The 15,135-nt window shown below is 45.2% G+C and overlaps 1 protein-coding gene across 2 annotated transcripts in view; it reads right to left on the bottom strand.

The window, feature by feature from the left end:
* Window positions 1-15,135, bottom strand: part of LOC138304101 (protein MTSS 1-like) — a 545,913-nt gene that overhangs the window by 94,279 nt on the left and 436,499 nt on the right. For both annotated transcript variants that reach the window (XM_069243840.1, XM_069243841.1), the window contains exon 12: window positions 7,436-7,586. In XM_069243840.1, the coding sequence (XP_069099941.1) occupies window positions 7,436-7,586 (151 nt within the window). The remainder of the gene's footprint in view (window positions 1-7,435; window positions 7,587-15,135) is intronic.

Raw genomic sequence — 15,135 nt, 5'->3', positions numbered from 1 at the left:
TCACTACAAAAAATAAAGCATCTAAAGAAAGGTGCAGGGACGTGATAACAAGTGCAAAATGTTGATAGACATTTTTCTACTCATCTCTTCTTCCACTGCAGATTAAAAGCTGAGGTCCTGCCAGGGAGAACACAACATTGGGTGGCTTACAATAGTAGGAGAACACACACATGTGCAAATGAGGGGGGTGGTGGTGAAGAAGCAGAATAATGAGGACAAGGAGCAGCCTTATCCAAGACGGTAGCGCCCTGGGGCTGGCCAGAGAGGTATCATTAACCACAGTGCTGACATCAGCTTAGAGGCAACAGGATGCCGGCAAAAGTCCAGGGCAGTGAGACATGGCCAGAAGAAGTGCAAACCCCAGAGTAGTCTGCTGAGTTGAGAGAGACAGGAGGGAGTTGGCCCTTTCTGCGAAGCTTAGTTGTACATTTCAAGGAGGTGCATGGCTAGAAGTTCACCATACTCTATACATGTAGGAAAGTACCATCTTGCCTGGCATGTTACCCCCATATTTCACTGTATTTATGTTGTGTTAGTCTATGTGTCACTGGGACCCTGCCAGGCAGGGCCCCAGTGCTCATAAGTATGTGCCCTGTATGTGTCCCCTGTGTGATGCCTAACTGTCTCACTGAGGCTCTGCTAATCAGAACCTCAGTGGTTATGCTCTCTCTGCTTTCCAAATTAGTCACTAACAGGTTAGTGACTAAATTTACCAATTCACATTGGCATACTGGTACACCCATATAATTCCCTAGTATATGGTACTGAGGTACCCAGGGTATTGGGGTTCCAAGAGATCCCTAGGGGTTGCAGCATTTCTTTTGCCACCCAAAGGGAGCTCTGACAATTCTTACACAGGCCTGCAGTGCAGACTGAGTGAAATAACGTCCATGTTATTTCACAGCCATTTACCACTGCACTTAAGTGACTTATAAGTCACCTATATGTCTAACCTTCACCTGGTGAAGGTTGGGTGCAAAGTTACTTAGTGTGTGGGCACCCTGGCACTAGCCAAGGTGCCCCCACATCGTTCAGGGCAAATTCCCCGGACTTTGTGAGTGCGGGGACACCATTACACGAGTGCACTATACATAGGTCACTACCTATGTATAGCGTCACAATGGTAACTCCGAACATGGCCATGTAACATGTCTAAGATTATGGAATTGTCACCCCAATACCATTAAGGTATTAAGGGACAATTCCATGATCCCCCGGGTCTCTAGCACAGTACCCAGGGACTGCCAAACTGCCTTTCCGGGGTCTCCACTGGAGCTGCTGCTGCTGCTGCCGCCAACCCCTCAGACAGGTTTCTGCCCTCCTGGGGTCCAGGCAGCCCTGGCCCAGGAAGGCAGAACAAAGGATTTCCTCTGAGAGAGGGTGTTACACCCTCTCCCTTTGGAAATAGGTGTGAAGGCTGGGGAGGAGTAGCCTCCCCCAGCGTCTGGAAATGCTTTGATGGGCACAGATGGTGCCCATCTCTGCATAAGCCAGTCTACACCTGGTCAGGGATCCCCCAGCCCTGCTCTGGCGCGAAACTGGACAAAGGAAAGGGCAGTGACCACTCCCCTGACCTGCACCTCCCAGGGGAGGTGCCCAGAGCTCCTCCAGTGTGTCCCAGACCTCTGCCATCTTGGAAACAGAGGTGTTGGGGGCACAATGGACTGCTCTGAGTGGCCAGTGCCAGCAGGTGACGTCAGAGGCTCCTTCTGATAGGCTCTTACCTCTCTTGGTAGCCAATCCTCCTAACCTGGTAGCCAAACCTCCTTTTCTGGCTATTTAGGGTCTCTGCTTTGGGGAATTCTTCAGATAACGAATGCAAGAGCTCACCAAAGTTCCTCTGCATCTCCCTCTTCACCTTCTACCAAAGGATCGACCGCTGACTGCTCAGGACGCCTGCAAAACCGCAACAAAGTAGCCAGACGACTACCAGCAACATTGTAGCGCCTCATCCTGCCGGCTTTCTCGACTGTTTCCAGGTGGTGCATGCTCTGGGAGTAACCTGCCTTCACCCTGCACCAGAAGCTCCGAAAAAATCTCCCGTGGGTTGACGGAATCTTCCCCCTGCTAAAGTAGGCACCAAAAGACTGCATCACTGGTCCTCTGGGTCCCCTCTCATCCTGACGAGCGTGGTCCCTGGAACTCAGCAACTCTGTCCAAGTGACTCCCACAGCCCAGTGACTCTTCAGTCCAAGTTTGGTGGAGATAAGTCCTTGCCTCCCCACGCTAGACTGCATTGCTGGGTACCGCGTGATTTTCAGCTGCTCCGGCTCCTGTGCACTCTTCCAGGATTTCCTTTGTGCACAGCCAAGCCTGGGTCCCCGGCACTCCTTCCTGCAGTGCACAACATTCTGAGTTGTCTTCCGGCGTCGTGGGACTCCCTTTTGTGACTTCGCATGGACTCTGGTTCACTTTCCTTCTAAGTGCCTGTTCAGGTACTTTTGTGGGTGCTGCCTGCTTCTGTGAGGGCGCCCTGAGTTGCTGGGCACCCCCTCTGTCTCCTCCTCCAAGTGGCAACATCCTGGTCCCTCCTGGGCCACAGCAGCACCCAAAAACCTCTACAGTGACCCTTGCAGCTAGCAAGGCTTGTTTGCGGTCTTTCTGCGAGGGAAAACCTCTGCAAGCTTCATTGCGACGTGGGACATCCATCCTCCAAAGGAGAAGTTCCTAGTCCTCTTCTTTCTTGCAAAACTCCAAGCTTCTTCCAACTGGTGGCAGCTTCCTTGCACCCTCAGCTGGCATTTCCTGGGCTCCTGCCCACTCTCGACACTGTTGCGACTACTAGACTTGGTCCCCTTGTCTTACAGGTACTCAGGTCCGGAAATCCACTGTTGTTGCATTGCTGGTGTTTGTTCTTCCTGCAGAATCCCCCTATCACGACTTCTGTGCTCTCTGGGGGTAGTAGGTACACTTTACACCTACTTTTCAGGGTCTTGGGGAGGGGTATTTTTCTAACCCTCACTATTTTCTTACAGTCCCAGCTACCCTCTACAAGCTCGCATAGGTCTAGTGTCCATTCGTGGTTCGCATTCCACTTTTGGAGTATATGGTTTGTGTTGCCCCATACCTATGTGCTCCTATTGCAATCTATTGTAATTCTACACTGTTTGCATTACTTTTCTTACTATTACTTACCTAATTTTGGTTTGTGTACATATATCTTGTGTATATAACTTATCCTCATACTGAGGGTACTCACTGAGATACTTTTGGCATATTGTCATAAAAATAAAGTACCTTTATTTTTAGTAACTCTGTGTATTGTGTTTTCTTATGATATTGTGTATATGACACCAGTGGTATAGGAGCTTTACATGTCTCCTAGTTCAGCCTAAGCTGCTTTGCCATAGCTACCTTCTATCAGCCTAAGCTGCTAGAAACACCTCTTCTACACTAATAAGGGATAACTGGACCTGGCACAAGGTGTAAGTACCTCTGGTACCCACTACAAGCCAGGCTAGCCTCCTACAATACAGAACTCCACTAGTAGGCCATCACTAACTCCCATACTCTTACCCATCCCGGCACTGAGTTCTTATTCATGTAAAAGTAAGCCACTGTGGCTTGTCTAATTCTTCCCAAAGCACCATGACAAGACGCTCCATCCACCCCTGGTAAGTGTAGCGTAATTATCAGCGGGAAATGGTCTGACAATGTATGGGACCAGTGTGTATTGTCATGTGTCCATCCTACTACATCCTTGGTCCCCAACCAGAAATCCAGCCTGGAGGTTAATCTGTGAACCACTGTGCAAATTGTATATTCCCGTTTGATACCCGATCGTGTTCTCCTCAGGTCTACTAGGTCTTGAGTCAGTAACACATCTCCAGTACCACTATGATGTTGAGATGTGACGTTTGTGCCACCAAGGGTGTCATGTAATGTCAAGTAAACCCCACCCCCCCCTGTATATAGTATCGTGCTTGGGTTAAGGTGGAAGCAGCATGCTGCCACTGTATGACAGAAACCAGAGTCGTCATGCTTGGGCCTGTAAGTGTTGACAATGGTGAGGTGTGTTTGTTGCAGTATCCCCTGAACTATCGGGGATCTTCACTCTGGGTCAGGCAGTATGTGAAGGGACAAAACTGGTGATTGCGCCTAGTAAGCATGAGGTATGAGGACTATGTGGTGAAAAATCTGAGGGAAATCTATTGTTTAGCTGCATGCTTACTTCTATGGGGCAAGATATAGGTCTTTTGTCGCTGGTGAATGTCAATCGAGTGTTTGGAGGCACATGCTAAAACCTGACATATTTTCTTTGGATTGTTTAGGGCCTACACGTTCCAAGTCATGCATTTCAGACAAGGCTGGTGATCAGTCGCTACAGTGGTAGCCATAGGCCTCAAACTGTAGTGTATGCAAGGCAGTAACTTTCACATAGTGGTCATTTATGTAACTATAGAATTGTTTACCCTGATATTCACCCACCCCACCCATCCACCACTGCTGAGCCTAGTCTGACCAGTGACATTTCCCCCCTCACTACTCTCATCCCATCACACATACCCCATATTTCTTAAAAACAATCCCTGTGGCAGACAACTCGCACATGGGGGTGGCTAACAGAAAACCATAAGAACTATAACAAGCTTGTATATGGGGGAAAAAGAAAAAAAACAAGTCATGAAGTGCCACACTTGTAATTGTATAACCATAGTATGATAGACAGCAGTATGATGTCTCTCACTCTGTAGACCAACCGGCACTCACAATACAAGCCCAAGTTGCATTAAGCAGTGTGTATGCCCTGATATGCAGGTTAGACTGCCCCCAGCACCCCCCTCTAGTTACCAGGCAGCCAAGGACATGCATGCTGTATTAAAAGGTGAGCATCTCATTCAATGTCACTGAAGCCGTGAGTCGAACCAGACCCACTGGGGTGTCGAGTCTTGTTTTTCTCTTTCCCTTGTGTGTTCAAAAAGTGGGTCACAGCTTAGTGGCCTGTAAAAACGTGACGTTTGACATTATAGAAGAATTGCAGGTATGCAGAGTACAGCACCGCATATTTTATATTCAGTTCCTTCAGCTGCTTTTTTCAAAGGCATACATTTCTGACAAGCGATCTGTATTTCCTGGGCGTGATCCAGGTAGCAGGATAGCTTAGTACCTTCATGTGTGATTTCAGTACGCTCCTTAGCTAAGGCAAGTATGGTATCACAGTCCCTATAGTTAGGTAACTTGGCCAGGATAGGATGTGTTGGCACCCGGGAACCTGATACAGTCCCAGGGCGCCATGTCCACCACAAATTGGGTAGAACATTTACCTAAAAAAGTAAATGTCCTAAATACTCTTCCACCCTCTTAATCACTGCTGTCTCTGGGAGTCCCAAAATGCAAATGTTGCACCTCCGAGGCCTTACCTCCAAATCTTTATTCTTCCTCTTTACCACCTCCAGCTAAATCGCCATGCACTTACAGTCCTCGGTTATGGAGGTTAAGGCATCTTTGGTGTCGGAAATTCAGTACACAGCCTCTGATCACAATCCTCCAACTTTTCCTTCATAGAGTCTAAACTCAACATAAGCATAACAATCTACCCATCAATCTTGGCCAGACTTCCTTGCATTGTTATCAGTAGTGCTTTCACCCCCCCCCCCATCAGAGTTGGGTTCAGTTGGTGAATCCATTGCCAAAGTAGGGTCCAGAGTTGCTGTTTTGGATTCATATGGCAGCCAACCCTGTTAAAGTTCTGCTTTATGAGTAGGCATTTGCTAGGTTTAGTCAGGGTCTGGACTAGCGAAAGAGGCAGAAATGTAAAAAGTCACACAAGCCCACTGTGGCAGTTCCTAGGCTCCCACACGGAAAGTCCAGGGGACATAAGGGCACACACAGAGCGCATTCAAAGCACTCCTCGGGGCTCAGGAGTGGTGTCCCCTCTCAATAGGGGAGGAGGCCATCAACCCCTTGCCCCTGCAATCTCGCTCAGAGAGAGCTTGGCTGTGTCCAGAAGAGGTAGGTAGGCACTGTAGGTTTTTAAGCAGCCTAAGAGTAGCAATGCGGTTTAAGAATCACGAAGCTGCAATAGTAAACAGTAAAGAATACCCAACACATTGGAGTGCTCAGTCCCAAACCTGGATCAATCACATTCTGCGGTGCCACAGCAGCAGTATCCAGCAAGGTTCATAAGTCTTCCACTGGTGCATGCAGCTGCTTGCAGCTTAAACTTTGCGTCCTCCAGGGACTCCCAGGGGGAAAGGTACGCAGGCCCCCATTCTACCCTAGGTTGTTGCGGGTGTGGAGGGTTAATGGAATTGCTGGCTGTCCCGACCTCCCAACTGCTGCTCTCTCACTGCCAGTGCAGCTGAGGGTTGCAGCCTAGGCGGCAGGACAATCATCCTCCAGCATTCTCCTCACCACTGCCACCAATAACTGCATTGGGGACTGCTGGGCAGCTGAAGGTGGTATCATGCCCTCCGGGCCATCGCCTGTACAGCAGGATGAAGTGCATGCATGGTTTCCACAGCCGGTTTCTCTCCCGAGGCCATTGTAGCTCGATCGGGGTGCAGCCATCCTGCTAGCCTTCCAAACTATACCCCACCCTTTCCTTCCTTAAAATCATATCCCTGCAACCTACCAATAACTAATTTACTCTAGCCTATCTGTCTCACCAACTATTTTCATGAACTCACAGTAATGAATATATCTATTTTCTAATAATTGAACATACTGCTAAAACAAATGCATGGGAGGGTTTCCTTGAGAGCACAAAATCTAATCCCAGTTATCAACAATAGCATTGGACTAATCATCAACCTTGGGCCCTGAAGTAGCATGATACTGGCCATAAAGAGTTTCAGTTCATCTGTAGGCTTAGTATGTGCTAAATAAATGCATTTAGAATACAATATAGCAGTGGTTCATAACCTATGGTTAAGAGACCCAAAGTGGTCCAGGAAGCCTACTCATGGGGTCCTTGACTCATTAGAAAATTAAATAATACCGATTTATAAAGCATTTATAATAAAGAAGTCAAATGTACAATTGAATTTGGTACTGGAGGCAAAAAATGAAGTTACTATCCTCAGACTGATTCATGGGAGCAGTGCAAGTGCATCAAACAGAATACAGTATGGACAACAAGGATCTCAATTGAATTTAGAAAAGTTACAACTTTCCGATTGAATCTTTGATTTTTGTATTTGTGATTTAAATACATTATTTTGTAACATATGTGTTTGTCTGAATGCTTGTTTCTGTACTTTTTGTGTATTGTTTTAAGTCACATGGGGGCCCCCGGTTTCCAATAATGATTAATTGGGGTTCCACAGGTTCCAGTAATGATAAAGTGGGGGCCCACAGATGTCAAACGTTAAGAATCACTGCAATACAGTACTATTAGCATTAGGAACTTGTTGATGTCAGCGTCATTGCTGATATTTATAATAAGAATGTGCAGAGGAATTCTGAAGATCATTGACTGCTCTCAAATACTTACTATGTGAAGGAATGGTGTCTTCTGAGCATGATGGGGTGGTGGTCTGTGTACTATATCCGCTGGAGCAATGGAGGGAATCTCTACTGTGCTGAATTTCTGTGCTTAATCCTTGATTTAGGACCAAGGCCAAGTGGTCCCGGGCAAATTTTGTCTGAAAAACAGAACAAGTATTTACCACTACAGCAAGGTAACCATTTCCCGGGAATTTTGAAATACATAGTTTTACAGCTTTGTCCATTAAAAAGTCATCATATTATGTGTCCAGTATATGCAGCAACCGACTATGTAGGAACGTTAAAACTTCAATTCACACTTTTAAAAAGTCTGTGTTATAACTCTACATGTTCCTCCCATCATGTCTCTTTAAAACATTGGTCTTTTAGGCTCCTTCATCTCAGAGCCTCCACCAGAACACAACCTCACCACATGAAGACCAAGGACTGTCAAAACCATGACAACATGTGGGCAAAAAAGTGACTTAGCACTAACAATGCTTGCATGTTCTCAGTGAGGACTTAGGATTCTGAATTTGCTTAATCAATCTTGAACAGCCTTATAGGACAAAGCCAAAATGTGGGCAATAAACCAGGCATTTATGAAGAAGGTAAACTGCATACAATTAGTTACCCAGCGGGGAAGGCACATGTGGTAAAGCACCAGAGAATCTCAAATAACCATGAGTATTTGAGCAGATTGAGAGATGTTAGCAAACCTTAGACAATCAAAGCAAGACTGTTGGGCAGAATTGACATTCAGAGGGAAGGATATGCCTGAGAGAAATCAAATGAAGAAAGGTAAACATACTTGTAACATTAGGGTTGGAGTGCTGCAGTTTCACATGCCATGCACATTCCTACCTTCTGTTATTTGGCTTAGAATGTTACAGGTTGCTTTTGTTCAAAGAAGTAGGGACGGTTTCAAAATGACTTGTGGTATCTCCTGTAAAACCCACAATGCACCAAGACAAAGACTCCGCCTCATGTTCCCCCCCCACACCAGAAACGTATGTAGTGGAGAAGTAAAGTGTCAATCTCTGTGTGATGGGGAGGAACATGTAAATTCTATGGTAGATATAGTAGAATAGAATATCTTTATTCGGTTTGAAAGTTTTCAACCATAAAAACATATAAGACATGTAAATACACAACACATCACAAAATTTCAAACCTCATATCCCCCAGATACATTTTTTTTAAAACAGTTAAAGGAAAAAAAAAATTACATACAAAATCACATTACTCAAAAATAATGGTTCCATAAAAAGCAACAATTTAAAACCAACACTAACCAAAAATTTTAAAAGTAAAAAAATTAGCATTGTTCCGCCAAGTTATAGCTCCCTTTAAAAAGGAGCCAATCCCATGCCAGACCAGCGCATCAGAAGTCATACTCAGTCACATAAAAGCTGGGCGGTATTGCACGAAACTCCTTTCCCTCAGAAGGGGGACTAAATATCGTTGCCTAAAAGGTGCATAAAACTCACATAACATAGTAAAATGGATTAGGGTCTGTGGGGATAAACCGTCACATGGGCACAATTTTATAGAGTTCTGGTCAAACTGCCCTAAGGGGAAACACAAATTACTTCTGATTACCCCCAAACGGAATTGCGTGAGGAGGGTCCTTCCCCATACATTTTTGACCTCCAGGAGGTAGGTCTCTGGGCCCACCCCCATCTTTAGCATGATAAAATCCCTCACTGATTTTTTCCTTAACTCCACCTCCTCCCTCTTGGCTGTTGATATTTTTAAGAACTTCTCCCTAACCCATTTTTTATCCGAGGTAGATAGGCCCTCTGGTGCATCGAAGATGTCTAAACTTCCCAAAGTACTGGCTACCTTTCTTACATAAGCCAACCAAGGACTTTCCTTAGCATTATCGCAAGTCAGACAATCCCGCAGGATTTCCCTGTTAAGGGACGCAAATTCATTAGTTCAAATTGAGATCCACAATAAAATAGGAGCAATTTTAATGGCGTCTTCTACAAAATCTAGATCCAGCTCAGCAAGCAGGCAGAACCCAGAAGTATTTTGACCCACACCTAATAATCTTCTACAAAAATTATTTTCCTCAATCCCCGGAACCCTATTTTCCATATAGCCCCAAAGTGGGGCCACATACGTCAAAACTGGAAGACATTTATGTCTATAAATCTCCAGCAGGGCTTTAATAGGTTTGTTACCCACCCTGGCAGTGAACTCAAAAGTGGCATCTACAGTGGAATTGAAGAGTCTCACTCTCTTAGAGATACAGGTTTTCCAGGTGACCTTATCATCAAAAATCACTCCAAGATAAGGAAAGTCTTGTACCTTTCCAATAACCTGTTCCTTTATTTTCAGCGCACCCACCTTACTCAAAGGTTTGCCATAGACTATAAAATGAGATTTGCTAGAGTTTATTTTTAAATCCAAGGCTGACATAAAAGTATCATATACTTTAACTGCCTCACGTAAACCATTCATGGTGCGTGCCATAAGAACAGCGTCATCCGCATATATCAGAACTGGAATACTCTTGCCACTGATTTTAGGAGCGTCCTTACCTCTTTCAACTAAAAAGTCATACAACCCATTTGTATACAACAAAAAAGGGTAGGGGCCAAAACACACCCCTGATGCACGCCCCTATTTGATTGAAACAGCTCTGTACACTCCCCATGCACCCCCACTCTCACGTTAGCATTGATGCCTAAATGAAGGTAACGCAGAAACGCCACAATATGGGAATCCATACCCATCTGGATTAACCTATCCCAGAGCTTACTGCGATTTACCTTATCAAAAGTGAAGCTTAGGTCCATAAAGGCAGGGTACAGGGTATCCCTCTTGGCTTGTGTATATTTGCCAATCAACATAAGCAGATTTAGACACTGCTCTAGGGTACCTAACCCTTCCCTAAAACCATACTGAACCCTGCTCAGGATTGTATTGTCAGACATCCAATCCTCAATACGTTTTAGGATTATCCGACCTAAGAATTTTCCTGAAGAGTCAAGTAATGAAATCGGGCGGTACAACTTCGGGTCATTGCGACTGCCCTTTTTATTAACGGGTACAATACATGCCGATCTCCAGGAAGCTGGAATTCCTGCACTAACCGCTGGGTTGAGGACATTAAGCAGAATGGGAGCCCACAACTGTTGACAATATTTATATAGGTCCACTGGAATAGGGTTGGGGCCCGGGGCTTTATGACTTGCGCTGCATTGCAGCGCCTCCTTTACCTCCTCAAGGTTGAATCTAATGGCCAGATCAGGGGGATGTCCCTGCTGGTCACCCCTTGATTCCCCTATATGGCACCCCGAGAAAATTCCACAGAAATGGGCCACCCACGTCTCTGGGGCAATATTACATCCCAACCCCTCAGAAGTTTCCGTCTCAAGTGAGCCCCTGTTAACCACCTTCCAAAACAGGCCAGGCTTCTTGAGTAGTGATGCTCTTTACAACTCCTCCCAGGCCTGCTCCTTAAGCAGTTGCTTCCTGGCCCTCTGGACGGATTAATAGTGTGCCCTCGCATCTCTTACAAAATTTTTGTCTCTCGGTTGTTGTTTTAGTGCGTTCCTCAGGAATTTCTTAGCCTCATAACAGGGCTTACTAAACCAGCCACCCTGCTGCTTACACCGAAGCTGGACGACTGCGGTCATACTTTCTTTGATATCCACATTTACTTCTGATAAAGCATCCATGACTTCCCCTGGGCTGGAAGAGTCAGCCAATAGAGCACTTAAGAACAGATTTAGGTTTTTTTCCCACTACCCTCTCTGTTACTTGCTGAATGTTAACCTGCTTCCAGCCAAGTAGTCTGCCCTGGTCTTTAGGTCTCACCAAGGCTGGCTCACCCCGCACTAACTTCTTCATTGTCTCAGGAAAATTAAAAGAAATCCTAAGTGGATTGTAGTCACTAAAATACTGCACCACCACTCCTCTGCCCCTGACCATGTTCCTTATGGGAGGGGACCCAAAAATATAGTCAATTGTTGTTCTAGCCCCCCTACCTACAAAAGTGGGGGCCTGCTGTGTACCCACCACTCTCAAATCGCACAAATTCAAAAGACCCAAACTCTTTAAGCCTTTTATCAAGGCCCCGCCCCTCACATCATTTGATCCCTCCGCTGAATTTATCCTATAATCCTGTTCAAACGGGTACTCCATAGTATTAGGACTCCCAATTTTAGTCTTAAAGTCCCCTGTAACCACAGCACAGAAAGCCAGCCCAAGCCCCTCCAGTCTATACTTTATTTTCTGCAAAACATAAAAAAGAACTTCAATTTGGCAACCAGAGTCCCAAACAGCATTATAGAAATTAACCAGTACAACATTAAATTTGTAAGAAAAGACTACCCAGGTGATTAAGAAGCCCTGATGTTTACACATAATATGATAGGCTTTTGCTATTTGGGGAATTGGATCAGGGTGATTAAACCACCTTTTTAGACGACCGCCTTGAGACCTTACGGCCAGGACTGTAAATCTTTGGAAAACATCCCGCACAGCCAACCCATCCGACCAGGTCTCTTGCAGTAAGATAAAATCATAATGTGCCACAAAGTTTAACCAATGACTGTCCAGGAGCATAGAGTCATACCCTGCTACATTCCATGAAATGAGGCAACACTTAAAGTTTGGACCGTCACCACCTTCCGTAATCGAGGCATCAAGAGGAGATTCTATCACCCCGTCTGTGTGTCTCTGCACATGGCGTCAATCCACCCTCTCCAGCTCCGAGGAGGTGGGTAGGTCATTACCCATACTAGTTGACTGCAAACCACCCTGGCCTCTGTTAGATTCCCTTGTTGAGGTATTGTCACTCAGCTGAGTGTGGTTATAAAAAAAAACTTAAAGGACCATACCAATCTTGCTCTTCAGCTGGAATGACAGACGTTGTGACAAAAGGATCCTCTGCGCCAGGCCTGGGTATCTGCAGTTTACAATCACACACTCTCCATTCCTCTCCTTTACCCGAGGCCCGACCCAATCAATTCTTCTAACACATAAAATATCCTCTAAATCCTTACAAATAAAATCACAATTTTTACTTAGCCAATGGCAAGTCTTATTCTTTAGTTGAACGTGGACTCACTTATTCCCGAAGCTAAAGGGGGGGAGGTGGGGGGGGGGGGGGGATGACATTGGTGAGCACCACCACAAAGGGTGCACAAGCTGGAGGGAGCTCTAAGCGAACAAGGGGGGGGGACCTTTCATCCAGTGTGGGGTTTGAGACTTGTTACTGTCTTGGAGCCCACCCACATCATCAGCAAGACCACTACAGTGTGGCCAACCAGACCCCCGTCTACAATTTGTCTTATAAGTTGCTAAAGAATCTCCTGAGGCAATCTCCACGTGATAACTAACAGCCCCCAAGATAGGATAACTTTGGGGATGTTGCATCTCTCTCAACAGGGGACTAGGGTTTTCTTTTTGTTGAGGCATCCCCTCAGCCAAACTACTTTGGCACCTAGAGTCTAAAGGGCCCTCTATAACAGGGGCCAACCTTGACCATTCTTTACCACTCAACCGGGAAACTGTTGTTTCAAGTGCCCGCAGTCTCTCCATAACCGGGGCCAAACAGGACTCAATCATTTCTTTAAATTTTGGCAGTAAATTTGCTAAGCATAGACCAGGGCACTGTTGCACAGGGCCCAGAGGGTTTGAGTGAGGTTTAGTTGACAGGGGCAATTTTATTCTTTTTCCGGGTCTTTTTGCCATCTTATTCTTTTTCAGAGGAGGACTGATACTGCCCGATGGAGAGACCTTCAAGAGCCTCTTACTCTTCCTTATACCTCCTTCCAAGTCCTTAGGCCCTGGAACCTCTGTCTCTGCTTGAACTGAGGGTTTTGGGCAGTTCCTGCTGGCCGATCTGAGACTGTCCATCCTCAGCCTCCATAATTCCCAAGCCCCCATCCTCTGTGGAAAGTTTTTGCCAGTCACCCATTTCCAGCGAAAGTCTTCTTTCTGTCAAATCAATCTCCCTCGTAACTACACCAACAGCACGAACAAGAAAAGAATCCAGAGTAGAATTTACTTTCCCCTTTTACCCTCCACTATGCTCCCCATTTAACACTGACCTTCTCCTGCCCATCCTCACAGATTACTACTGGGGCCTCAGGAGTCCCCCTGATTTCTCGCAAAAGTCACCCACAGTTTAGATTAAAAGTAAATCAGAGACTTCACTCCTATGGTAGACAAAATAATGAGCATGTCCGTACATCTTGTCCTGTGCTCGCTTCCGTGGAGAGAGATAATTTGCATGTGAAAATATGGCACTACAGTCTGCTGATTACTACAGGTAAGTACCATTTTATGTTTGCAGTACATGTAGCTAGAGATCATATGTTGTGAATACGCTCAAAAGCAGTATTCAATTTCCAAATATTTTGACATGTTAGCAGAGGCAGAAGATGCCTGAAATAATGTTTTAAGTACAGTCTGTCCTCCTTAAGACTCTTGTCACGCGTGAATGTCTACGAGTAATGGTTATTGAATGTGCCAATTAAAGTTCATATAAAAGCCTTCAAATTTCTGCTAGTGTGATATTTTCCAAGAATACCACCGTGGCACTTTTTTTGCATGTGGAATACTAAGAGTATGCCATGCAGTGTGCTTTTGACTCATGGGTAACACAGCTGAAAGCATCTAACAAACACCTTGCTAGTCCTGCCTTTGAGATGGGGTTGGCTAAATGTAGCTGTATAAAAGCAAAAATAAAAAGTTGTTGGTTTTACTAATACTAAGAGAGGGAATATGGTCGACTTAGTATGTGAAGGCCCTTGACACATCTAATGTGTGCAGTGCTTTCTCTGCTACCGACAGGGGGTGAGGGAAAAAGATGTAACTTAATGGACTGGTTGTCATGAAGTCCAGATACAACTTTTGGCAAAAACCAAATGTGTGTATCTAGCACAACTGTCTGTGCACCTGCGTAAGTGTTCCTCAACTGACAAAGCCTAAAGCTCACTAACTCTCCTAGAAGAGTTGACACGCATAAAAAGTATTTTTTAGAGAGAAACTGCAGTGGACACGAGTGTAGTGGCTGAAAGAGTGTCCCTATAACTCTACTGAGGACAATATAAAGGTACCAAGATGAAAAAAAGGATAGTCGAGGAAGGAATACTCTTTTAAGACCTGCTTTAAAAGTCTTAATGTCAAGAATGTTAAAGATTAACTGGCTCTATCAATTTTGCAGACAGGCAGTTATTGTTGCTAAGTGTAGTCAAATCAAATTATATGGTAGTCCAGATTTCTTTAAGTATGAACGGTAACAGACAATATGCTGGACTGTAGTTGTTAAAGGCTGGATGTGTGGTTCAGAACAGTGATTGGCAAGATCCTTCCATTTAGTCACACAGCAGGCATGGGTACTAGGTTTCTATTCTCTTTCAGGATTTGCATGTTTTCACCAAATACCAGAATTCTAAGACCTCGGGTGCCAGATTGCAAGAATGAGGGACTATTGGTTGGACAATTAATTAATTCCCCTTACTGAGGAAATATGGATGTTGTAACTATTCGTGTGAATGAATGGAAACCTCTAACAGAGAGTACGAAGGGTGGCATGGCCACGTTGGGGGAATCAGGATTAGTGTCATAGATGCCAGTCTTATTTTCTAATCTTCTACACTACCTAAGAATATCTGTCGACAACAAAAAGTGTCAGCAAATATCTCTGATCAGTTTATCCACTGGGCATTGTCCGGAGACTGT

This window comes from Pleurodeles waltl, chromosome 7, assembly GCF_031143425.1.
Source record: "Pleurodeles waltl isolate 20211129_DDA chromosome 7, aPleWal1.hap1.20221129, whole genome shotgun sequence".
Lineage (NCBI taxonomy): Eukaryota > Metazoa > Chordata > Amphibia > Caudata > Salamandridae > Pleurodeles > Pleurodeles waltl.
This window is presented reverse-complemented; position numbering and strand designations above follow the sequence as displayed.